The sequence below is a fragment of the Thunnus maccoyii genome, chromosome 1 (genome assembly GCF_910596095.1).
Source record: "Thunnus maccoyii chromosome 1, fThuMac1.1, whole genome shotgun sequence".
NCBI lineage: Eukaryota > Metazoa > Chordata > Actinopteri > Scombriformes > Scombridae > Thunnus > Thunnus maccoyii.
Window position 1 is genome coordinate 10,823,177 of NC_056533.1, and position 26,986 is coordinate 10,850,162.

Genomic DNA, 26,986 nt, shown 5'->3' on the forward strand with positions numbered 1-26,986 from the left:
TTTTGTCATCAAAAGGATTAATTAACTTGGTGAAAAGAAAGATTAATCACTAATCAGAATCATTTTTACTGGCCCAGTATGTTTACGCATTCAAGGAATTTGACTTTAGGTTAGTGGCTTCCAGTGTTCTTAGACAGAATAACAACACAACAATCTTCAGAAATATACACAAGGAATGACTGTACACAGGTTTAACCGTTTCTGTGAAATGTAAACAGGATACAAATAGTGCAAAAAAGTGATGAGTGCAAGGAATGCTGAGATTTATATTAAATGGTAAAAATCTTATTTCTCTTATCTCCAAGAGTTTTAACACAACCTAGTATGTATTATTATTTACATTATGGGTAGTTTTGTTTTAAATTCATTCTAAAAAGTGGGTAAAACGCTAAGATGTTAGATAAAGCGGAACATAAACTTTTAAGCAAGAAGACCAGTAAAATTAAGAAATATGTTTGGCTTAAGGAGAAGTACAAAGGGGAAATATTCTTGTACATTTACACCTTGTCCATTTCACTTTGATGAGAGAATAATAAATCAGATATTACGTAACAAAAAAACAGTTGTCCGTTGCGTAACAACTGTTTCCCCGCCCCCCTTTTTTCATTCGCTCCGCGCCTGCGCAGTAGCTCCGTTCACTCCGCCATTGAGGGACGTACGATCCGGAGGAAAAAGGGTCAGAGAGGCTCTTCGACAGGCAGCCGCTACACGCTTCTACAGCCTTCACCCGTAACTTTGGCCTCAGATATCATTTTTAACACTTGACTCGCACTCTTGTCTTATCTCCGGTGTATGAACTTGTTTTACTACTGACTATCGTCACTACTTGAGGAGCGTCTTTTTTCAACGGATTGTAGAAGTAACGGGCAGCTATAACGAGGCTATAGCAGGCTAGCTAACGTTAGCTAGCGACCTGGCTAGCTGCACACGAGCTGAGCGCTGCTCGGTGGAGGTGGTGGGGTGGGGGGGCGGTGTGCCTACTGTCGTTTGATGGATCCAAGAATTGCCTGGTTTCAACCAGAACAACGCGGACCAGCTAACAACCTGTGGATGCAGATTTGGGAGACGACACAGGGGCTCGGGTACTTGCATGTAAATAACAGCTACACCGCTGGACCTCAGAGCGCGTCGAGCCTGAAAGCGACCGTCAACGGGGCGTCGGGAGCCGTCCTCACCAGCAGAAACGGAGCACTTGACTCAAACACCGGCAGCGGGGAAGCTAGGACTCAGGGGATGTCGACCTCAATGGGGGACGGAGAAATAACGGAACAGCGAGACTTTATACCACTAGAAACCAATAGCAACCACAACAACCGAGCCGCTGGCAGGGGCGGTGTCGGCGGCGGAGGAGGGGGGCAGCAGCAGCAGGGCGGCGGGGTCGCTGTGGTTTGGAGGGGGCCGACGGACGGACACCCCAACAAAAGGAAAAGAGACAACAAAGCTAGCACTTTCGGATTCAATTCCAGCCTCTTGAACAGTGACAGCGGCTCCAACACAGGAGGCTACGATGGTTACACGGGCACGCCATGGAAAGTGAGGAACTACTCAGAAGGAATTGTAGGGTAAGAGAGAGTTTATTCAAGATTGGCTGTCTCATTTTTGAAAACCCGCTGCTGGCAGCGGAGGCGCTCCCACAGAGCAAGAGCCCTCATAAATCAGATTTTACTGAGACTGGCGCACAGTGGATCCAACAGGCGTGAGGCTGTTTCAGGGCATCCCATGTGTAGACTAAGAGTTGGTTACTTTGACTCTTTTAAACGCCTGCACCCTGAAATGACACGCAGGGAGATGACTGAGTTGTCAGTCTCACCCCACCCACTTTTTCACTGTTTCCTAACCCATTGAATAGACAGTTGGATAACTCTGTAAAGTTACATGTGACACTGACATGATCTACCAGAGTGAGTCTGTCTACACATTTAGTCTGCACATTTCCAAATTTTATGAAGTTTCACACAGAAAGTTTTAAGCTGCAGAGCATTTTAATTTAGAAATTAAATTGAATAAAACTACTTTTAGTGACTCACCACTTCAGAAGGTGGGGGATGTAACTAGAAAACTGGGCCTGAAACAAGATGAATGATTATTTTATTCAGATTTAGAAGAACACCATCGTGGATTAGCTATATGAAACCAACTGTGTCAAACTGCAGGTCAATTGTTCCAACACTTTTGAATTCTGTGTAACTTTTCAAAAAATGCACATTTCAGAATGCATGATGATGGATGTATGTTCAAACAGCTTGGAGGGTTAACCATTTACTTTTTCTTACCACTGGTTTTCAGTGTTCTTTAGGTGTTACTGTATGAACACAGAACAGAGCTCTATTGTTTTAAACCTGGCTTGTTAAGATTATATTATTCATTGAAGGTTACAAATCAAACACTGTGTAAAGGAACATGCATAAATTACACCTACATAGTTTATATATTGCTAGGTAAGATGCGTATTTGAGTATGCTGCTCTGTCATCAACAGATAGTTTAAAGGGAGAGGACAAATAGAGCATACAGGAGGTAACACGTTGCCACCTAGGGGTGGTTGAAAAAAAATTGATTCACATAAGAATCGCGATTCTTATCTTCTACGATTCTGAATTGATTCACAAATGTCAAAAATCGATATTCCAAATAAATAACGTGATATTCAGGGAACAAAAAAGGTGGAACTCAACTGTGAGGGCAGTGCAGCACCTGGACAGCTCACAGTGCGCACATGCTAAAGTTATCTTGTAGTTCATCTTCAAAAAATGCAGCGTTTGGGCACATTTTTTGATTTAATGACTAAATAATTACCTTTGTTAGACGAACGTAAAGTGTATTGTGAATGTGTTCACTCAGAGACTAATGCTAGTGGAGCGGAGTAGTGAACTCCAGCAGTAACAAAGGAGACCTGCTGACCAACACACTGCAGCATTAAACAACTTAAACCAACTTTGAGGTGAAGAAAATAACTTTGTACTGGTCTGTTTCACCTCAAAAACCCTGTGCCCACTCAGTGTCTTGGACAATGATGCAGCCGAGGCTAGAGCTAGAGGCCACTGTTAGATACGTGACGTTAGTAACAACACAGTGGAGCAGTCCGCCTCTCCTTACTCTAGAGTGAACACACCAACTTCTGTTTTTACAAAAGACATTTAACCAGTGATCTTGGTCAGTAAGTTACACTTCTCATAGACTTTAAAATGCTTTTTAATTAATTAACTCTGTTAACTTTTTAAAATCAAAAAGCTGCGGACCATTTATAACTGTCAGTTATGTTCCATGTTGCATTTCAGTGGAATAAAGACACAGTGAATGGTTTGGCACACAGTGTACCGGATTAAGAGACTAAAACTTGCGCCCCCCTTTCTATTCATTCAATCGAGAATCAATTTTGAATCGAGACTCAAGAATCGATTCTGAATCAAATCAGACACCAAGAATAGGGATCAAATTGTGAGATTCCCAAAGATTCCCAACCCTATTGTCACCCTAAACAACAGTGACACTTTTATTGGGCTTCTTCACTGGCCCTCCCCTAGCCGCCTCAAAGTCACAGATATTAGGTTGCCAGTATATCAAAGGAAATAAAGTTTATTGTTGGTTAAACTTGTTCAACTGTGCTGTGAGTAATGATCAGTATGCTCACTATGACCGAAATGATGTACTAGCACGAAGTTGTACATCCTCAACACTCAGCTGAAATGACACAGATAAAGACTACAACCAATTACACAACATTGTTGACTAATTGCAGGCGATGTTGTGTTTTGGGAAACCAAACAAGTCTCAACCAAGCTGGCACATCAGAATGTGCCTCTGATGGGAAAGGAGGATCCCTTGTTTGCTCCTTCATGAAGAACAGCAGTTGTGGTGACAAGTTTTCACATTCTAAAAGTATCAAAATGCTTACAAATCATCAAAACACACATAGTATTCTCAAATTATGGCTGAATTCACAGCGTCATTCAGACAATTTTTGTTGCGTTTGGAACAACTCAGCACATACAGATGGATGAGGGAGTTTAGAGGTTTTAACACTGTTTTAAACAGTGAGAACATGTTTTAATATTTTTGAAAACATTGTAACTGATTGTATTTCATCTGATCACAGCTGCTGTTTTTTGAGGAAACTTAAACACTGATTACAAGCATGATTCAAACCTACAGGGGCTGAGTGTTTGTTACTCAAAAGGTGTTGGGTGAAGTATAATTTAACTATGGTATAACTCTTCTCTGTGTGCTAACCTTTGCATAATGTCAACAGGTATAGTTAATCAAATCAAATCCAACAAAGTGGCAGGACTTTTATTTTGAAATCAGTTGAAGGGCAGGGTGTGTAGTCGCGGTTAATGCCAACGTCAGTGATCCTGTGGTTCATGCTTCATGTGCTTCAGCTTCTGTCAGTTCATGAACCACGCTTCATTCAGTGAGTGACTCAGTGACTCGTTCACAAACAAGAGAGCCCCGCTTCATTCACTGAGTGTGAGATTTGAGATCGAGATTGAGATTGTACATTAGTACATTTATCTAAGCCTACACTGTTGCTCATACTAGGGTTAGTCCTCTGACATTGGCTGATGTCAGAGGACTAACTTAGTACAGTATTAAATCACAAAGTACAATAAATGCACAAGACATTTGTTAACTTGTAATCGCGTCAGGGGACCGCCTTTCCCCCGGAGGCTCTTTTAGATGTAATAACTGGAGAGAAATGTTTTGGTGGGTGGGGCTCTGTTTTAAAGACCTTTTAGGTGCAGAGATTTGTCCCCACCACCACCACCCCTTTCTATTGGACATGTGTAGACAAGCAGAACACCAGAGTGTGGAGCTCAGTCTTTGGTTGATCCTCATTTATAGTAATATGGAAGCTCTGTGTTTGCATAAGGACATTCCTTAGTGATTAGCTCTGCTAATACCAGAACCTGAACCTCAGAGCCATGATCACACTCACCACCACTGAGGGCTCTCTGTCTGGCCATACTCTGGCAATTCACAATGCCAGCATGCTCTCTGGCTGTGTGTTTCGAAATGCTCTTGTAAAGTCCAGTCTGTGTGGATGTGAAAGCTGCTTTTGTTATGTTAATTCCATGTTTAAATCTCCTCTCATATAACAAATGTCTTGTTGCTTGTGAGATACAGTCTGAATGTGTGATGTGTAGGAGAGTGATAAACATCCAGTTTCATAGTTTCATCGTGTCAGTTTAGTTAGTTACTATAGTAAGCCTTGCCATTATGGGTGATAGCTTTGAATAATATGATGGTCATGAGCACGCCTGTTTTGTTGAATTCGCAAAGCCTCTTTTGACCACATTTCCCACTTCTCATGCCTGCTTGGCTTTTGCTTAACGATACACATACACTTTTTTTTAGCACCCACCCCTGCTTCCAAATCCCCAAATTTCCTTCCATCTCTCTGCTGACATTACAGTTTGGTTTCTATGTGTCAAAGGATGAGAAGCGAGAGGGATTTGGGAGTGTGATTGGTTGCTGTATCAAAATCAGGGAGTGGATCTACATTTAGCAGTTGCATGAGAATAAAAAGAACAAAAAAAGTAACAAACTACACAGTCCTGGGATGGTGGTGTTTTTTCCACTGGCTAGCTTACCTCAGCTGTGAGTGTTGACTAGAGCATTGTTGTAATGGACATTCAGTGGTAGTGATGAGCATTCTGACTTTAAGGATAAACAAAGAAATAGAATATTAAGGAGCTCTATTATGAATATTTCAGTTTTGTAGATTCTTGAACAGGATTTATAATCTAAAGCTGAACCTTTCTTGCCATTTTTGCTTACACTTCCCTTTTTGTACCGTCATACATTTGGATGCAGGGCATTAAAAAAATATTTGCCAACTCAGTCAGGGTGAGTGACTTGGATAGTGTACAAACATAACTCTAGGAATCATTGTTGCATTTGATTTGCAAGTAGCAAAAAGGGTGAAGGAGGGTGTGTGTTCAGATGCATTTTTCCATGGGACAGTCAGTACACTATACACTATATTTGGCCATGGGGGTTGGCTAGAGAGACAGAGGCATGTGCTTATTTGTGTTTTACGCTCCTCCAGTCTTTCTGGAAGTGAGTGGGTCTAAGCAATTGGCCCGCCTCATGATGGAAAAGGATCAGTGTTTACATGCTCCACACAGCCTCGCTTCCACAAAACAAAGCCACCCCTCCGAGAGAGAAACCCTAGCTCCTTCAGTGTCTGTCCAATCAGACTGGGAGTTTTAAGGGAGTGTTTCCACCTCATTTTTTGGTCTTGTAGGACAGCTATTTAGATTCTTTATATGGGCACAGGAAGTTAGTGTAGCCTGGGGGAGCTGTGGCCCATTTCTGTCCTTCTGAACTGTGTCCTGGTCTGGTATTGTGTTTCATTACTGTGTTGTCAAGGTACAATATTCCAAAGTTCCTATCATTTTATAACAGAGAAAGCCCTTGTAAATCAATTAATTAGACAGTGAAAGATTAATTTACTAGAGGAATCTGTTGCTTTCTGTTTAACTTCCCAGTGTCATTCTAAATTGACACATTACTTTGCGTAAAATCAACATCAGTTTTGAGATTGATTTGAGCACACTTAGTTCACAGTTCAGTTAATTTGTCATTTCCAAGTAGATGTCACACAAACCCAGTTTAACACTGAAATAGCAAGCCCTGCTAACAAAGTCTGGGGGTGGTTTACAAGTAGTCTAAGGCTGAATTCACACCAAATCAGGCATTGTGGTGCACCTCCACAGGGTTGTGCGGAGGTGCAGGGTGGGGGTGTGTTTATTTGTAACCGCCATGAACAATCAGAAAATAACCTTTTATTCCTCTCATTCACCGACTTTCTTGCTACCACTGCTCGCTCTCTTCATTCACTCTCTGGCTTTCTCTCTCTCTCTCACACTGGTGCTCTCAGCTCGCTTGAACTCTCTCTCTCTTTTTTCTTGTCTTTTTTAAATGAGTCGGGAAGCCGACAGCAAAGCCTAACTTAACTTTTAATGTTATCAAACGAAGAGAAATGTCCTCCCCTCTTCCTAATAACGTCCTTGTCCTCCCTCATGGCAGGGTTGTTTAGCTCTGATCAGTCTCATCTCCAGCCGTGATTGGCCACCGCAGTGTGATGTTGGGTTGTGTTTCTCCAAAAGTTGATTCTGGCTCAACTTTCTTGCTGCAGGCCGCTGTGGTGCCCCTGCGGCCCCTACCCTTGCAGCCTAAATGTGCTCCGCCATTCAGATGAATGGGAGGACTGGTGTTTTCGCCGCGATGTCTGATTTGGTGTGAATTCAGTCTAAAGGCCCGGTCACTATAGCCTTTGTGACAAAAAAATGTATTATCATATTGACTTTCATTTAAATTGAATTGCTGCTGTAAGTGGATTCAAATAAAGAAAAGTACATCTCTAGCTGGTGAGTGCTCGGATTTGTTGTCATAGAGTAAGACAGCTGCTTCAAAGTTGGCAAACAACCTTGTCATAGTTGGTAATTTCGCCATCTACGACGTAACCCCCCACAATACTTCCACACACTGCATCTCAGATGCTTCAGTGGACCATGCAATAGGTCAAGCTGATAGTGAATTTTAAGAACGCCCTCTGCTGGATCACAAGGCAAACTACTGCAAAACTTGCCGTTAGCTACCGTAAGTCAGCCAGCCTAGCCATCCTAGTCTGTCTGCTAAATGGATGAAACACTAGCTAGGTTGACTGGGCACAGTCTTTTATAAATAATAATATTTTAGTTCCCTTTTGTTTCTTTTGTCTTAAATTGGTTATCATATCTGTCATGGTACGAAAAATGCATATTGTTATCGGACATGGGTCACGTAAATATTTGATCAGTCTAGAGCACCAGGTCCATCATTTTGTGCTGAAGTTCACATAACAATATTTGGGAAGCCTACAGACGATATTCTTGCACAACCTGAGCCCATCTGGCCCTGTAAGCAGGGTAAAATAAAGTTTCACAAGATTTTTTTTTACTATTATGTGAATTTAACTGTTGCATCTATGGGAGAGACTGGCTGAAAAAAGACACTGGTATGCGCCCTTGGGTTGTGTTTGTAGATGAGGCATCACCTGGTTACGATAGATGAAGCCACAGGAGTCTGCTAATATGAACTTAATTCATTCTTTTCCTGACAGGTAGCTAAAGCTAACTAGCCGGCAGTCTGCAGATATCAAGCTGATGTCATGTCAAAATGCAAGCAGCATGAGCAGGTGAATTAGTGGATGGACTTTTTTGAAAATGATTAAACCTGATGTCTGTGCTCTACTTGAAGTATCTGATACTGACAGTCCATAGCTGTTGGGCATAACCTGTATTTGTAATATGCTTAACAATGACAGCCTTGAAGGTGGTGCAGCCCTTTTGTTGTTCTTGTTCAACGGTGTTGCACATAAAGTTCTAAAAATATGACGCTTCACCCATGTTTTAGTCTTCCTGCATTTTGCAGGGGAAAAACTGTGAATCTTCTTGACCTTAAAAAAAATCAAATTTTTTTGGCCATGTCTGCCAGACCTACTTGAGTAGTTGTTGTGTGAAAGAATGTGTCAGTTCTTATTTTGCTAGCTTTCTTGAGAATGCAAAGGCATGAGCTTCTGCTCGTTTCTTCTGACGTCTTCATTTAAATGTGGTGAATGTCTTATTCATGTGAAGCACTTTATTCCTGTGGCCCAAAATGGTTATAATAACAGAGCAACCTGCAGTTGATTTATTTTAGTGAAGCCTGGTGTTGGCAGCTAGTTCTGAGTAGTGAAGCAGGACATCACTTGCAGGCTAATGAAGTGTGTGGTTAATCGCTCACTAATGAGTAGCCCTGGCTCATGAGTTTATTGCCATTTATTACCACTGTCTTTTGGAAATTTATGACTCCCAGCTAGCGCACAGATAGCACCTCTGTGACTGAAGCTCCATTATTAGAACGGTGGTTCATCCAGTCTCTACTGGCTTTGACGTCTGTCACGCTCTCCTCTCTCTTTCTCTGCTCGCTGGCTGGCTCTCGGCCAAAGCGTGTAAGCCTGCGGAGAGAGAGAGAGAGAGAGAGAGTGAGAAGCCTGCATGCTGGTCCTTTGGACTGTAGGTGAAACAGGCCCCCTCTGAACAGCACGTGTGGGCAGCTCTCCATAACTCAGCCTTCCCATGTGTAGTGAGGAATGTGTTTTTCTTTTTTTTCCTCTTCCTGTCCAAACCCTTCCTATGCTCCAGACTGATGCAGTCAGCATGCGACACATGGCGTTCTGAGGCTTTTTTTTCATAGCCCGTGTTTAGACTGTGACCTTCTGAGCCTGTGTACAGAGTACTGGACTTTGACCGTTTCCTTTTGCATTTTGTCTATGATAATATTGTTTTTTAGTGATGATTAAAAGCCATGTGAAAATCATTATCATCAAGTGCAGTAATTTAACAAGTTATTTTGCTCATTTATATTGGCCTTTTAATTTGAATGAAATGTAAAGAACAACAACAAAAAAAAACTATTGTTATTTAGGGCCTGGACAGTTTGTGCTGAAGTGGAACTTTACTCTTGATTACTTAAGGCAAAACAACATAGTCATATTTGAGGCTTGAACATGCTTCACGTGCCAGTGCTTTTGCCAGTGTTTGGGAAAACTACTTTGGACCCATAACCAGTGAAGCTATAAGCTACTTCTCATTGGAAGTAGTTAAGCTACAGCTGTGCACACTTTGTTGCAGTGTAGCAAGCTGTGCTATTTTGCTACAAAGTTAGTTTCAGAAAGCTTAGACAAGCAACAAGAAGTATTTAAATGTATGATTGACACCTTATCAGATACTGTAAGCCCTGCTGATGTGATACTCCAAGCCCAGTTCTGGCACCAAATATTTTTACTCCAACTATTCCTGTTTTGACCACAGTCAACCCCTGCATCACTCAGGCATGACCAGGCTTATCACTAGCAGCCTGCAGTGTTTGGGCTTCTGTGTAACCGGAGACGTTTTGTCCCAGTGGCCAACAGTTAGCACCCCAGATCAGTTCATTGATGAAACATTAACGAATCTGCCATCTGCGAGACACTGACACCGTAGCCTCTGTTTGTGGTTGTCCTAATTTTGAAAAGCAGTGTGTGATCTGACGTGTTTGCCTACTGGCAACACTGTCAACCTGAAGCTGTTCTTCGTTACTTAGGTACTCTATTGTCACAGCAGTGTCACATAACACACACCACCATCTTTTGTTGCAAAGGTTGGCAAGGCCCAAAATTTCAAGCCTTTGTGAAAATAGGGTCATGATGTTCGGACTCTTTCTGGGACACAATGGCCACAACACTGGTGACAATAGTTTCATTAAGACCAATTAGGGGAAGGCAATAACTAAACATTATTGTTAATCATCTTTCACAATAATCATTTTGGAATGCCATCATCATCTCAGGTTATTGCCTAGGCCCACTTATGTATTCTATTTTTACTAGCGATTTACCTCTCGTACTAAAAACTTGTAAATTAACTATGTATGCAGATGACATTACAGTACATGCATCAGCAACAACACCTGCTGATTTGACTGCTATCTTGAACAGGGAGCTAGATATTATCGGAAAATGGATCCTTGTATTTGGTTCAAATCATTCTCTAAGGCGAGAGTCAGAGCTTAAACTCTTTAGAAATAAAACACCCATCCAGCAAGTAAAGGAAACCAAGCTATTGGGCATCACAACAAATTGTCCTGGTCAAAACACATCAACACTATTGTCAATAGAATGGGCAAGGCATTAGCTGTAGTAAGGAGATGCAGAAAATGTAAGATGCCTTACACCCGATTTAACTAAACTAAGTACTCTTATTCTTTCACAGCTTGATTACTGTCAGATAATATGGGTGAATGCCAGAAAAAAAAAATATAAGCAAACTTCAGCTAGTACAGAACAAGGCCTTGCTCTCCAGTGTCCGTACAGCATCAACAGCATACACTTCTGGCTGATCACTGCACTTCTACTCTCAACATGGAAAGTTTCACAATCCAAAGTCCAATCATATCAGTACAGTTAATTAAAACACAGTTTATAGTCATAAACATATTCCACCAGACAGGCTACAGAAAGATGGTTTTCACTTTCCAAGGCAAACACTAATTTCCTTAAGCGCACTGTAGTATAAAGAGCAATGAAAACATGGAATTCTTTTCCACTAACTGACCAAATTAATACAGAAATGAATGTTTAAAAAGCAAATAAGGAAACTCCTAGGAACAACATATTTATAGGATGCTATGCATATGCCTATTTGTGGTTTTTTGCAGTGTAGGTTTTATTCATACATATTAAAGTTATTCTCTAATATATGTCTTATGTTTGCCAGTTGTGTTGACTGTAATATTTCATGTATGTTTTTAAATGTGGACCCCAGGAAGATTAGCTGTGCTTTAGGACACAGCTAATGGGGATCCTAACAAATAAACAAAATGTCTTGATACATGCTATTACACTATGTTGTACTGAATTCTAAAGCTATGCTACAGGCAGTTGTAGTGCTCAGTGTGAAGGGACAATAACCTCTTTTTCCTCCATCCTACCCAACTTAACAGATGGCTCTCGTTCACATGAAGGCATTTCAGCACCACACCCATTCCAGTCTGCCCCTCTCTTTCCACTTTTCTGTTTCACCTTTAATGCTCGTTTCTATCCAGTTACCTCTCTGTTTCTTCATTTCCTAGCTTTAACTCACTCTGTCTTTCTTTTTCTTTACCTTCACAGTCTCACATTATCCCTTGTTTTCTGTTTTTTTTTTTACTTTTCCTTCCCATTCCTCCTCCTTCTGGCAGCCTAAAGGCTGAATTACGCTCCTTTGATAGGGTGTTGTGGTGCCTTCATGTGGAGGCTGTACAAGAATGGCGAGAGTCTGCTGTAGTTTCTTGTTACACAAAAATGCGATATCACAGAGCTCAAAAAAGGTTGGATAGCAATATGTATGGAGTGATTCCACTTTTTCTCCCCTGATACCAGTTCCAATACATAAAAACTCAGTTTTGATCCAATACCATGGGCAAATGTGACTTATTTATCCATTTAAGAGAGTTTTTCCATTTTCCATTTATCAGTGAGTTTTCCATTTGTGGTGTCATATCCAAAATGCCTTCACACATTACTACTTATGGTTTGGTGTCATGATTATCAAATTTTGCGTTAATGAACACCCACTGTTCAAGGAGTACAAGACATGGCCTGTTGCTCTTAAACACTGAATTTTGAATTTGAACACACATCAACAGAATATTAGATTTTTTCCCAACATTGAAACGGTACAACAGTAAAATTAAAAAAAAACAAAAAGTAACTAGTTCTACTTCCACACAGGTACCAGATCAAAACAAGGTTAGTTTAAGAAAGCTAAGACAATCAACAATGAGTTGTTTGTTGAGTTTTTAGTCAAACCTTGTTTAAAAATATGATTGAAGTAAACATAACTGTAAATTTGTATTGTGAATTGCAGCGAACCGTGAGCTGATTGTGTCTTTATACATCTACTTAGGGTATACAATGAAAGCACAACACTGTGATAATGTGCAACATATTCATGTAACCTTGGCAGGAGTGCTACAGGAGCTCAATTACTGATCAAATGATCCATCATAAATTAAGGCATGTGTAAACATCCCAATATTAGACACAGAAGCACCATCTGTATCTTTCTATACATAAAATATACAGGACAAGCTTTAACTCCTACAGCAGTAACATTACAATCAACCATCAGTAAGAGTGTCACAGTACCCTGGCAAAATTTCAGTGGCATTAAAATAATCTTGTCAGAGAGAAATGCTAGGAAAAGAATAAATCCTAAGTAAGAAAGATAACATTTTTTTCTCTCCTATTGGAGCTCCAGCTCTATGGAAACCTGTTCCACAAGATTACATAACATTACCGTGATATAGGCAAGCGGGATTATCTGATAAGCTGTGCCAAGGGTCCATGTGCTCTCTAGGCAGGAGCAAGACAGACATGCAATTTGATCCTAGGAGGTGGGGCGTGAGTTGTGTTTTGTCCTATCACGTGACAACAAGGGAGCATTAGTGGCCTGTTTGCTGTGAAATGAAACCTATTGCTGCTGTTGTGGAGTGGAAATGCTTACAACGCAGGGATGTCAGATTTTCTGAAAATGGCTTTTAGTTTATCATACTGCACTGTAAAAGTCTTTTTTTAGCTTGGTGTTTGTGGACGTTTGAAAATACATCGGACCTTTAAAGCTAAAGGGAATCATGCATGTCCCCAACCTATAGAATTCAATTTCAGCACACATTAAATGACCTTAATTTGCTGTAAGGGTTGTGGTATGTATATGATATAAATGGAGCAACACAGAGGTTTTTCTGTTTACCATGAAATCAAAACAAATGCAGCAGAGAGTAGCAGCTGAGTTTCTTTTACCCTTAAATGAAACCTAGTGTCTCGGTGATGTAGGCTGGAGTCTCTACAGTTTGCACTAAGAAAAGAGATTAGTCATTAAAATATAGAGTGCTTGTCAGATGTTGGAGAGGCGGTGACAAATGGAAACAGAAACTATTTGCCTCTACCTCCCTGGCAAAAACAAACAAATGATATTTTGAATAGTGCTAGTTTTGGTATTTCTGTTGAGTAAGTCTTCGAAACAACCTGTTACCCAATATTATATGTTGATCAAAAATTTTTAAAATCAAAATACATATGATGAATACAAAGCTTAAGTTCTCAGGCACCATGCCTGATGTTAGGCATACAACAGTTTTAAATTCATATAATAGTTAATTCAATACATTGTACACATTTCCTGCTGGACAACTTTTCAGGCTCACAATTTTTTTTCTTGCTTTAATTCCTGCAAATAGTCATATGTAATGCTGGGAACACCTCATTACTATTAATGCACCGATTCATTTAGTAGATGTAAGTGACTGTTGTGTGTGTGTTTTAAAGCAGTCATAACAAATAGAAATTCAGTTTCTCTTGGTATGAACAAAGGAAGTCACTGAAATGAAATCGTGCCATTCACTTCACTTCAATGTGGTCGGCTCTGTGTGAAGATTTCCCAGAGATGAAACCACCATATATATCTATATAATACATATACACACCAGTATATTCATGTGATACAGTATGCAACACAGGGCAGGGAACTTGTGTTGTTGTTTACTTGATATAGCGGTTGGTTGTTTCCAGTGAGTGCTACCCCCAGTTTCCTCAATTCATCTGCACTTTGAGTCACGCCCTACATTTACATTCAGTACATTCAGACTTGTGAGCAGTCAGTTAAGCTGGGCTCAGACTACAGGAGTTTTTGGCCGGTTTATCTCTGATTCACCCCTCCCGACAATCAGAGGAGAAATCTGGTCTGGGACCTTGGTCAGTACCAGATTATCTGGTAATGTGAGGGATTTACAGATCCAATCTTAAACCTCCAGAACTGCTTGCAGACTCATCGGGGCCGCCCAATAATTTCAAACATGTTTGATATTTAGGATATAAAATCTGGAAGATTACGTCACTACATTGTGAGCACGACCACAATACAGTAAACATTCAAGAATTTGAGGCTAACGTTAGCTAGCATACATACTACTATTAACAGATTAAAACTGAGAGTTAAAATCTCACCTCCAGGTCTCACTAACTAAAGAACAGATGACCTGTGTTGACCAACCATTTTTTCATCCAGACTCGTTTAGCCTTCTGCTTTTGTTTTTTCTCTCTGCGAAGTATTAAGGAAGTTGTTGATGATGACCATGTCAGTCTCCATTTCGTTTACATCTGCTTTCCCTTGAGATCATGTGAGATGATGCATCGCTCCCTCTGGCACGATAATCTTAATAATATCCTGTAGTGTGTGATGCGCCATTATTTCCAAATCTTGTAGTGTGTGAATGTTTGAGATTAGAGAGAACATCTGTGAAGTTTCTCCGTATGTGTGTGATGCAACCCAATTTCAAAATTGTTTAGGATTTTAAAACTCCTGTAGTCTGAGCCCAGCATTAGGCTGCATTCAGAGGGACAACAGCTATGCATTAAAGATGCAGCCTCTTCATTCATTTCCATAAGACCACATCCATGGAGCAGAATGCAGCACGCCCCCCAAAAATGTTAATCCTGGCTTTATTTTGCTGCAGTGCATTCCAACATCATCCATCAGTGCCAATCAAATACCTGCAAGCGAACTTTTCAGATAGAATAATTCTCAGCATGTGCTGTATATTTTGCAAATTTGACTGTTAATCTCATAAGTGTTGAGACTTTTCTAGAGTATAAAATGCTGGTAAGCCTTCAAACTAGTTGTCCTGTTTTATTTTACATCTTCCCACTGGTAACTGTAGCAATGTGCAGACACTAATGTTGTGTCTTGGGGTTTTTTTTTTTTTTTTGATGCAGTGTTGCTGTCTGTCTGATCACAGCCTTACAGTGAGACCACTGGCTGCAGCAACTGCGGGTTTAGTTTTTTCTCTCAAGGTCACCATGGAAGCATTTGTGTAGGGAGGAGATGGTTCTATTCTGCAAGTATTTTCCCTAGATGGTTCGTGGACCGGCAACCTCGCTCTGCTGCTTCTGTATCCTGAGCTTCTACTACTCTGAGATCCAAGAAATTATATCGGTGAAACCCAGTCAACTTTCACTGCTGTCAGGTGAAGAGTGCTGGTTACGTAAAACCCAGACAGTAGACACACACACACGTTGTCCTAGGTCATTTTTGGGGACATGACATAGACTTTCATTCATTTCCTGGAGACTTACCCTAACCTAAACCACTACCTGCCTGACCCTAACCCTAACCCTAACCTTAAGCTAACCGTAACCTTAACCACTGACCTAAAAACCAGCGTTTTACAAATTGGGGACACGGCTTTTGTCCCCAGTTGGACAAGCCATCCTGAATTAATTGGTTTTTAGTCTGAAATTTGTCCCTGAAAGTAGCCTATGACAGACCCACATACACACACAGTGCTCTTTGAGGCGTAATCCAAAAATCATTCACTCAGCTGCAAGTGTTTCTCTTGTCCAGCTTTCTGTGGTGTATGTGCAGGAATTTTTTTTGTTTGTATTATTTATAAATGCAGAAATATCTTTTTCCCTCTCTCTATTTCTGTGGTTTGCCAAAGGGAGCAAGCCTGTTATTAGCCTAATTCTTGGTTTATATGGTTGTTTGTGCACATGCACGTGTGTTTGTGTTCTTATTTGTCCACCCACAGAGACTTGTCCCTCCGTCTGTGTGTATGTAGACAAACTGGTCAGTGAAAAGGTCATCGCATGTGGGCAGAGCGACCTGTTCCAAGGACAAATGCGGTACTCTTGCTTAGTCTGCCCTTATTGAGTGCAACTTATGTACTGACATTACGCTGTGGCACAGCAGGGGTTCCTGGTTTGTTTTTTGCTCTGCCCTTACAAAAAAGAAATGGTTGGTTTGAGATAATGTTGAACACACAGCTGCCTCTCTTAGGGGGAGATAAAACCCTCGCTTTCATAGTGTGCCTAAGACAAACCTTTTGTATTTTTTTTCTGTCTTTCCTTTGTTTTCAGTAATTATTAACTTCCTATCAGTAAAGGTCAGTCCATGTGTGGAGGAATATTTTTTTTTCTTGCTCTATAGTCAGAGAAATTGACCTGTAGGACTTGAGAAATGTGATTGCCCAAGTAGGTGACTCATAAAATCATACTATTAGGACATATCAGTCAAGCTAATATTCCAACCAGTGATTTTGCTGATGGGCATGAATCTACCTGTACCTGATAATGGAACTATTCAGAGAACTCAGCCACTCCTGGAGACTCTTGCTCTTTTTTTAGAAACTTTTGTTTGCCAAAGGAAGGCTGACGTGTTTTTGGCAGCACCCTGCTTCACATTCTGCTCTTACATAAATCCATATCTTGGAACTAACTTGTACAAAAACTCTTCAGCTGTTGGTCACAGGAATTGTCAAGTTAAGCTGCCTGGCTGAGTGACACCTTTGTATTATTTCATCCTGAAGATTTGAACCAGCCATCTATCAGTCAAAAGCCTTGTTCGCTAACCTCTTTAGATATCACATCCCCATTACCAAGCATATGTGATTTATTTTTATTTCAGTGCTTTGATTATTTAGCCTATCTGAGATGGGAGGAAAGTGATCGAAAATTGATGCCTGTGTGTGGTGTATGAAATGAGATGTGGCTAAATCTTGAGTTGTAAAAACAAACATACTTAACTGATCTATTCAGTAAACTATCAGTTACACTAAGCTGCACTGTTTGACCTGTTCAGTTGTCTAATCTATGTCTTACAGTTCTTATCACTATAAACCTGCTAGAGTATAAGTAAGATGGTACCTGCTGTGTGCATGTCTGTTCTTGACGTCTGTCTTAAAAAATCAATTTGTGACATGGTTTGAGTAAAGCTGATTTGTAAATGAAACCATGCAAATTAATTGTACTCAAGCCACAAATGTCACAAATGGATGCTGAATGTAAAATAAAGCCATGTCATATTTGGCATCCTATTGAACTTAATGTGCTATTTATTATCTGACTGGAAATTATGATTAATGTTTAATTCATTGGATTACCACAAAAAAAACAGAATCCCATCTGGTGATTGTATTTATAAATGGATTATGTGAAAGCATTCATCTTCTAGTCTTTTAGGATATAACTGCTCTGTGACTGTCAACTTATATTTTCCCCTTATGTGTTTATATTTGACCCTTCTTACAATGATATGTCCTGTGTGATGTGCAGGTTACATGAAGAGATCAGCGACTTCTATGAGTACATCTCCCCGCGGCCGGAGGAGGAGAAGATGAGGCTGGAGGTGGTGGACAGAATCAAAGGAGTCATCCACGACCTATGGCCAAGTGCTGAGGTACACATGGGTTGTTCTTTATATCATAGGGTGTGACAGACAGGATTTTTCGGCGTGCCACTGATAATCAGGGTGGGAATTGCCTCCAGCTGTTAGCAAGAAAATCTTGGCTGTAATCTAAAAGCCTCTTTTGAGGGATGCCATGCATCACTGGAGGTTATTTTCTTTTGGCAGAAACAAATGGATTTGTAGAAAAGTGAAATTAGTTGAATTACACTGAAGACAGTGGTTTGTGCATTTGTTCAACACTGTGATCAGACTACTTTGGACACAATGATCTCCGTAATTTTCCAACATTCAGTAGCCACAATTACTATAAAAGCCAGACTGTATGCAATCAAGCAAATGACTTGGAGCTCCAGCCTTTCATGAAGCTTGCGCTTGTTTTTCTATTATCTCTCTGCTGCACGGTACTCTGTTGTGGTCATGTTATCAACAACACCTCAGGCATTCTTGTACCCACTGACTTTGATCCTGCTGTTAGAGCATTGTGCTTGAAAGTACGTCTGCTCTGAGCTTAGCAGCTCCTAAATTAAGGAGCACAGTACTGTCCCAAGCTGTATTCCATTTCCACTGCAATCGGTGGAGTGAGCAAGGGCAATTTGGTCAACCACTTAGTGTTATGCTAGGTTAATTGATGAGCTTAGATGCCTAGACATCCACCAGACACTCTGGAGTGTTTCTGTAGTCTGTCACAGAATCATGAACTTGCCAGGTATCTTCAGAAGCTTGTTTTAACCAGCCGTACCCAAACATATGATGGAAAGCTTCTCTGTCATAGGTCATCTCAGGCCCTGAAAATGTTTTGTTACCACCTGTAGTTACCTCAGCTTTAGCAGAAGTCTAAAGGACTTCCTATTCATTCATTCACAAACATGGCTCTGCAATCAGCTTAGCCCGGGACATGTGACTGTGCTGTACACCAGAGTTTATACTACGGCTTGATGCAAGATGGAGGGAGGAGGTTTAAGCGAATAAGAAGGGGGGTCAAGGCTTAAGTCTATTTCTGTTCAGACACCAATTTGTGTGCTGCTCAGTGGGAGGTTTAAAAGGTAGAAGGTTGGAGTTATTTCTGTCACTTCTATAGCGTGCAGGTTAGGAGATCAGTGGTTTAAAAGGATTGTCTTGTATGTAAACAAGCTGCAAATCATTTCCTCAGCATTCAATTTCCTCATCAGTGCAGAGAGTTTAAGTTTAAGCTCTGGTCTTTGATTCCTCTGTCCAAACGATTTTAAAATATTCAAATTACAAACTTTCTCTTACCCCTGATAGGTAGTTTTTGTACCACGCCCGTGCAGTTTGTTTGAACTTGTCATTAACTTAACACCATGTTAAGATGTGGAATAGTAATATCTGTGCAGCTTGGAGAACAGGTTTTTGTAATAGTGAAACTTGGCATGGGAAAATCAAAGAATGCCAACTCGATGCTCACTGTCACCAAGCAAACATCAAGGTGTCTGAGTGAAGAGAACTGTATGTCTATTTGTGTTTTGTAGTGTAATTATTGTGTTTTTTATGTCTTGTCTCTCCAGGTCCAAGTGTTTGGGAGCTTCAGCACTGGTCTTTATCTGCCAACAAGGTGAGCCACTTGGTTTCCTGAACCAGCCTAGAGATTAAAACTCATGCTCTCTGTCTTGATCTTTGCCAGACTGTGAGTCTTACCAGAAGTACTTAACTGGGTTATGGAGAAAGTGCTCTCTCTAGCCAGCAAATCATTATTTGCTTGTGTTTTGAGGATCAAGTAGTTTAGGTAATTTTAGCACTGCTGATCCTGGATCTTTTTAAAACTTAATTCTGAGGCCTGCAACTGCTGACCACTTAAAAACAACAACAAAGAACTGCCTCCTTAACACAAACACACATACATGTCACTTGGATTAGTGGACTCTTGACACTGTACCAAGAACTCTAATGGGACTAAGCTGTGTGTGGGGATGCATGCATGTCAGTGGGTGGTGTGTATGTCTGTGCTCCGGATTTTCTGAGTGTCTGTTTCTGTGTGCCTCTCTCTGTCTGGAAACATTTATAAAAAAGCATTTATTGAAGTTACAAGGTACTGATGATTTACTCTGTGTGCACATGTATTTGTGTGTTCATGTGGGTTTTTTTTAGAGTGGTGCTTGTGTGTAACATTCTGTATGTAGTGAACACACACGTTGCTAATTTACTACACACGTTGGTTAGCTTCCTGAAGTTCTGTCTGAAGTTAAGTTAAGTATCCACAAGAGGGGAGCAAAGCCACCTGTCTGCAGAGATCTACCATGTGGAGGATATTTAAAAATGGCTGTTAGGCTGCAGTAATAAGGAGACCTTACTACTGCATATAAGCTTAGATCGCACTGAAAGAAACAGGGAAAAAAATGCTGTTGATAATGCAAGTTGAGGAAGATTATTTTCTGGTTTTATCTGTGAAAAAAACTTATTTTGAAATAGGCAGATATCATTAGCAGATGTGAATCAAATTTAGAAAACCCCTATTGTATGTCTTGTTTACTTATGACAACCAATGCAAACCAGAGAGGCATCTGTTAGTGAGCTGTTGTTGAGTTATTTAGTGAGCGACATCAGTTAATAGGCATGTGCAGCCACTGTAGTTACATTGGGAAGCCTATCAGTTGTTGTTGGTTTGTGTGTGTGTGTGTGTGTGTGTTTACAACAGAAAGGTGTTTTTGCTCATAGCTGTACATTTCAGCCACTTGTTTTTTGCTCTTCTGTATGTTGCACTGTGTTTGTCACGTGACTCATTGAAAAGTTTGAATTAAACATTTTGCAGTGTGAGAAAGAATGGGCCTAAGTGTTACCTGCCATGTCTCTCTCTTTCCTCCAGTGACATTGACTTGGTAGTTTTTGGGAAGTGGGAGACACTCCCACTCTGGACGCTGGAAGAGGCTCTCCGGAAGAGAAATGTTGCAGATGAGAACTCCATCAAAGTTTTGGACAAGGCAACGGTAAGATTGTACTGACTCACAAGTGAACATTGTGTTGCTAAATTAGATTTCCTTTGTTTTTATAAGAGTTTTCTAGATAGTGGAGTTAGGAAGTTGGTACAGGGATCATTTCTTTAAAAAAAAGTATGTATAAAAGTATGCAGTATTTTAGATTGTGGGTTTACTTTTCAGATTTCTTTTCAACACTTATCTATTCTCAGAAATTCACTTGTGCAACCCAAGATTTTGACTCATTACACATTCACAGTTCTCTGTAACAACTACACTAAATGAAATAAGTTTGTACATTAATTTCTAGAGGGCGGGCAGTTTTCTGCTACCCAGAAATTCTTCCTACCTTAACAGAAAGCATTATTATTAAAGTTGAGAATATTATAATTACTTCACTGTAATGATTTTATACGTTTGACTGTCAGTTGTGCGCCATGTAAATCCACAAGTAAAAATGCCAGAATGTGGTAGATAATATGATCGATAATCATCAATCATTCATTAAGTCATTAGTCAGTATGATGCAGACAAGTTCATGTGAATGTTAGCTGTCAGATAGTCAGTTACACAAACTATAAATCACATTAGTACAAGCTGTTGTGACATCTCCAAAACTCTGACTACACTGGTTTAGCATACATGCTTTGTTTTCAGGCATGTACACTGGCATGTGCATCAAGGCAAATGCCAAAAGTGGATTATTGTGTGTGTTGTTTCTAGGTTTACAATGGACTTAAAGTAAAGGGAATATTTACAAGTGCTTAAAGCGTCTTTAACAAGTGTCAGGAGGCATTTAGGCAAGCTTGGCCGTAAGTGATTTCCTGTCTGAATGTGTGTATCGTGTGTTCCCAGGTTCCCATCATCAAACTGACTGACTCCTTCACTGAAGTCAAAGTGGACATCAGCTTCAACGTGAAAAGTGGTGTTAAAGCTGCTCTGCTCATCAAGGAATTCAAAGAGGTACAGTATGCAGTGCCTGGGCACCTAAAAACCCCACAGAGATGGGCAGAGCAAATTTCAAGGCCAGGAAAATACAAGACTGTTGGAGTACTGCTTGAGCTGTTCGTTGTACTTCCACAAAAACAGGACTTTTTATGTCTTGTATGACATGTTGAGATGTTTCATTACCCACTGGCAAACACAAGGAGATGTATTTGTAATAAAATGTTTTAAATGTCTCAAGTGGGCTGTACCTTTTTATACACCAGTGATCAGGCCAATGAAAACCCTGGATCTTTTAGACTTTAATGATCATTTTCCCTCTAGAGGGTGCTGTAGACATCAAAATGCATTCATTATGTCCTTGCTGTGTCTGTCTCTTGTCCCGCAGAAATACCCTGTGCTGCCTTACCTGGTGCTGGTGCTGAAGCAGTTCCTACTGCAGAGGGACCTCAATGAAGTTTTCACAGGAGGAATCGGTTCCTACAGTCTCTTCCTCATGGCTGTCAGCTTCCTGCAGGTAAGTTATACTCTGTGATTAATACTGACAACTCTAGGGGAAAAAAAATCAATATATAAATATATATTCATAAACTATTCTACCTAAAACAAAACTGTTAATCTACTATGTATATGTAGCATGACAGATTAATAATTCTGTCAGGAATTGGTCCACAGTCAGCGCCATTTACAGTAATTCTGACATCAAGCTGTACTGTGTTCTTGTCCAGCTTCACTACAGGGAGGATGTCTGCAGTCCTAACATCAACATCGGTGTTCTGCTCATTGAATTCTTTGAGCTCTACGGTCGCCACTTCAACTACCTGAAAACAGGCATCAGGATAAAAGATGGAGGCTGCTATGTTGCCAAAGATGAGGTTCAGAAGAACATGATGGATGGCTACAGGCCCTCCATGCTCTACATTGAGGATCCACTGCAGCCAGGTATATCTCTCTCACAGCACTTCGTTCCTACTGCACACAGTAGAAACAAAGGTGTGTCAAGTATATTTACACAAATCGACCATCTGTCTTGTGTCCAATAGACAACGATGTCGGCCGGAGTTCATATGGTGCCATGCAGGTGAAGCAGGCATTTGACTACGCCTACGTGGTGCTCAGCCACGCTGTGTCACCCATTGCCAAGTACTACCCCAATAACGAGACGGAGAGGTAAGGCGCTAATTAAAGAAGCTGTCGATCACATATCACGGAAGAATTGTTTCTTCTTAATAGTCAGTCAGTCTATTGTTGCAATATTCAGTCAAGCTATTGTTCTCGTCCGGGTCGGCTTTTTCGTGTCACGCTGAAAATATTAGGTCAGTACCAGTAACTGCTTTATAAACACTTGTATACCTCTTTCCATATCTCATGGCAGCATACTTGGCCGAATAATCCGGGTGACTCAGGAAGTGGACGAGTACAGGGAATGGATCAGAAAAAACTGGGGGAGCCAGTCTCAGAACGATCTGACACTCAACAGTACGTTCAAACGGTTTTCGCAACTTTTTTCTGAATTTATATTTCTTGAAGTCCTGTTGTAACTGACTTCACCTTTGTGTTTGTCTTTCTGATAGGAAATGACGTCACGCTCTTTGAGTCCCAGCAGCTCGATGAATGCAACAACAACGTCCCAGATGACGACGTTGTGGTTCTACCGTCTGCTCCTCACAGCAAAACCTCCTCTAACTCCTCCTCTCCATCCCCTTCACTGCGCTCCTCTCCCTCCTCTTCCCCGCTGTCGCCCTCCACCTCGTCCTCCAGCTCTAGCGATGCGGTCAGTCCTGAAACCACACACACACACCGTTCAAATGCTGCACTATTGCCTATATCTGTAGCATTTAGTAGATTTTCAAGTACTGTTCAGTTTTAGGTTTATTTAAAGAATAGTGCTACTAAATATGTAACCATTTCTAAATCTCTCAAATGCTAAATAGAACTATGTTATTGACACAAATACAGTACTTTTGGTCTCTAATTTTTTTCTACATAAATTACAAAATTGAAACAGCGATATCAACAATGTGTATTTCTAAGCAGTATGCATGTATGTACGCATGATGAGCCGATGTGAAAGGAAGGCAGGTTGTTACATCACATTGCTGGTTTTCTCCAGGACTCTGACGGCACGCCGTGTAAGACAGCCAAGCAGCAGTCTGGTCGGGGCCCCAGCACCCACAGAGAAAAGTCTGCGGTTGTCACTAATCACCGGACACAGAGCCACACTACCAGCACTCCACCTGGAAGCAACAAGGGAGGAAAGGTATGCTCGGCTTTACCTTATACATACGCACACAACACATTATACACCACAAAATTTAAAAAGCAACAGAGAGAAAAACAATACTGTAGTAAATGTAATAACACTGAACACACATAATAAAAAAGTGGGTCTTTCTGATAGCTGTTAAGTATTTTGTGGTATTTTCTTATAAAGAATAATTGATATAGAGCTTTAAAATGAGATCTTTATTGTCATACTTCTCCTTTATTGCAAGGCTGTGTTGTATCAAGTAACTAATCAATAATCCTGCAGGAACACTCATCTTGCTTTTATGCTCTTCCCTCAGGCCAGGATGTCTCGTTCCCACCACAAGAGCGGCCACCACCCGCAGCAGAGCTCCTCCAGCACCAAAAGTCAACAGAGCAACAAGCCACACCACCAGGGCAACAGCAAGAAGAGGAAAAATGTGCGAGACTCCACACAAGAAGACCTCTGCAGATAGGGGTGACCTCGCCTGCCCCCCCCTCCCCCCTCCCCAGCCTCTCCCCCCTTCCCCCAATCCTTGTCTGCAACTGACTGACTGTCCCACTTCTGCTGCCAGACTCCAGCCTTGGGAGGTTGTTAGTAGTATTAAAACTTCTACAGTATCTGTCTCTCTGTCAAGCTTTTCGGGGTGACAAGCAACAATTTCTAGCAGGAGAAAAAAAAAAGAACAAAAAAATAATTGTTTTAGGAAATGGGGTCTAATTTCTCAGACCTTGAACTGAAATCATAAAGGATAGTCGCTCATCTGCTTCCCAACAGCTTCTTTGACGGAGCGGTTTCCCCTTCCACAGCCAGCACCTACACAACATGCCTCTTGCGCCTCCTGCTGTACAGGAATAGACAGGTCAGGTGTCTGGAATCTACTCTGGAGCAATACGTGGAACTGCTGGCTGTACTTTTCACAGACGAAAATAGGATCAAAAATTTTATCAAAAACAAAAAAAGACGAAAAAAGGCAAATGGCTTAAAATGTACAAAAACAAAAATGTTGAACAACAAACATGTACACTGATTTTTTTAAAGATGGTAACTTACAAATGCAATCAGTAAGAGTGGGATATAACTTATGCATGAGATTTCTTTCCGTTGGTTGATTTTTCTGTTGGTTTAATCTGTTTTGTTATGTCTAAACAGGTTATACAAAGATTTGTACAAAAAACCGCAAATGCAAAAGAAAAAAAAAAAAAAAGGAAAAAAAACACTAAAAAACACATGACACAAGTAAGGGGAAATTGTTTCATATGACCTTTTTACAAGATATACCGATTGAAGACATGTAAACGTACACATCTTGTGCCCGCAACTTTTTGGCAAAAGCCAAGAGCTGGTTTGGGTCCCATTGCCAACATCAATCATCAGCATCAACGTTTACTCCTGGTTGCTCTCTGTGAGTGTGTAACAGTGTTAACATTTAGCCTTGAGTGAGCCAACGCTCACACGCAGCCCTATAGACGACTGGATGGAGCCTGATCTCTCACCCAGCTCAATAGCACAGCCACAGAAATGTAGAGGCTTTAAGACTACAGGTTTAAACTAGCAAGGGGTCATTATGGTTTTATTGAAAAATCCTACACTTGAAAAAAAAAAAAGTGTTAATACAACTGTGGGTGATAATCTGTTTCTTTGGTAATCTACCTACTACAAAATCATTTGTATTTGTTAAATGTATTTATTTTTTTATTAATTATATGAACATAGTATGGATATGTGTATTATTAACATTAGAGCCCATATCTTTGAGTCCTATATTTGAAATAGGATAAGTTGCTGGGAGGTGGGGGGGCGGGTAGAGGTATATTGAGGTACAGCAAAATGCCACCTTTATTATTTCATTGGGATGTTTTTTTTTTGTTTTTTTTTTCCTCAGTGACAGTTGAGTGACCAAGTTACTTTGAAACGTTTGAGAGACCATTTTACTAGTTAATGGTGAGAATTTTGTTTTAATATGTGGCTGGTCTACTTACTTTAAAAGGGAGCTGTATTTTTTTTTTTTTTTTTTAAATTTCATTTTATAAATTATCATCGCAACAAACACACTATGTCAATCCCCCTCTGTCATTGCAGTACAACAACTTAACCTCTAGATGGAGTCATCGCTCCAGTCTGAGTCCACACAGAGTTTGGGCTTTTATACTGCATTTGATTGGTTCATCTCTGCGTTATATTTGTGTTTGACTCATAATATTTAAACTGAAGGAGCAGCTGCACATAGAAAACATGTTAAGCTGAGTACTTGCTGGAGGGAGTAACACACCAAAGCACACCACAGTCCTCTTATTGTCTCTATCCCAGATGTCACCCCCCAAATCACCCACAGTAATATGAAACAAATAGCCAGCAATAATTACCACCTGACATTATACATTATTAAGGACAACATGCTCATCCCTGAGCAAGTTTTAAAAAAGCACATCCATGCACTAACTTACAGCCTTTTAGATTTGGTGTTGAAATGCGTGTTATTTAGTTGTTTTTTTTTCTTTTCTTTTTTTTTGCCCCCTACTCCTCAGTGCTACAATTTTAGCGGTTTAAATAAATGCAGTATATAAGCGCTGGTCTTGTGGTAGACGGACAGGGAGAAAGGTGAATTAAGTTAGCCGTGCCATCTGAATGTCCACTTACCATCTCTATATTCACCGCAGGAAGGCTTCAAACCCAACTGTACCCATCTCTGCAGCTATTACAATTCATGCAATAAAAACAGTACAATGAAACCACGTATTGAGACATGGTCCTGCTTTTCTTGCAAGCTGTTTTTTCTCTCTATTTCTGCTAAAATGTCAACAGTTCACCATAACATTCATATACTGCGATGATAATTAGATATGAAAAGGAGGGTTACATTACAATTGGAAAAAGAAAGTGTGAGAGCGTTTTTTGTGTGTTTTTGTTCTCCATCTCTATATAAAACATCACGACAATAACTGAAAACAGACATAAAATATAACAACTTCATTACTTAACTTTCAATTGGTTGATACATTCAACATGGTAACAGGACACAAGGTAAAAGTAATAATAATAAAATAAATAAAAAGTATATTTAAAAAAACAACAATA

General features: G+C 40.4%; 1 protein-coding gene across 1 annotated transcript; it reads left to right on the plus strand.

Annotated features, from left to right (window-relative positions):
- Nucleotides 1–644: 644 nt before the first annotated feature.
- Nucleotides 645–26,643, plus strand: tent4b (terminal nucleotidyltransferase 4B). The gene is made up of 12 exons (XM_042410432.1): nt 645–1,562; nt 17,656–17,779; nt 19,312–19,358; nt 20,607–20,727; nt 21,571–21,678; nt 22,049–22,177; nt 22,389–22,602; nt 22,704–22,830; nt 23,036–23,139; nt 23,235–23,434; nt 23,774–23,920; nt 24,228–26,643. The coding sequence occupies exons 1-12, from the start codon at nt 991–993 to the stop codon at nt 24,381–24,383; spliced, it is 2,049 nt and encodes a 682-aa protein (XP_042266366.1). The 5' UTR covers nt 645–990; the 3' UTR covers nt 24,384–26,643.
- Nucleotides 26,644–26,986: the final 343 nt, after the last annotated feature.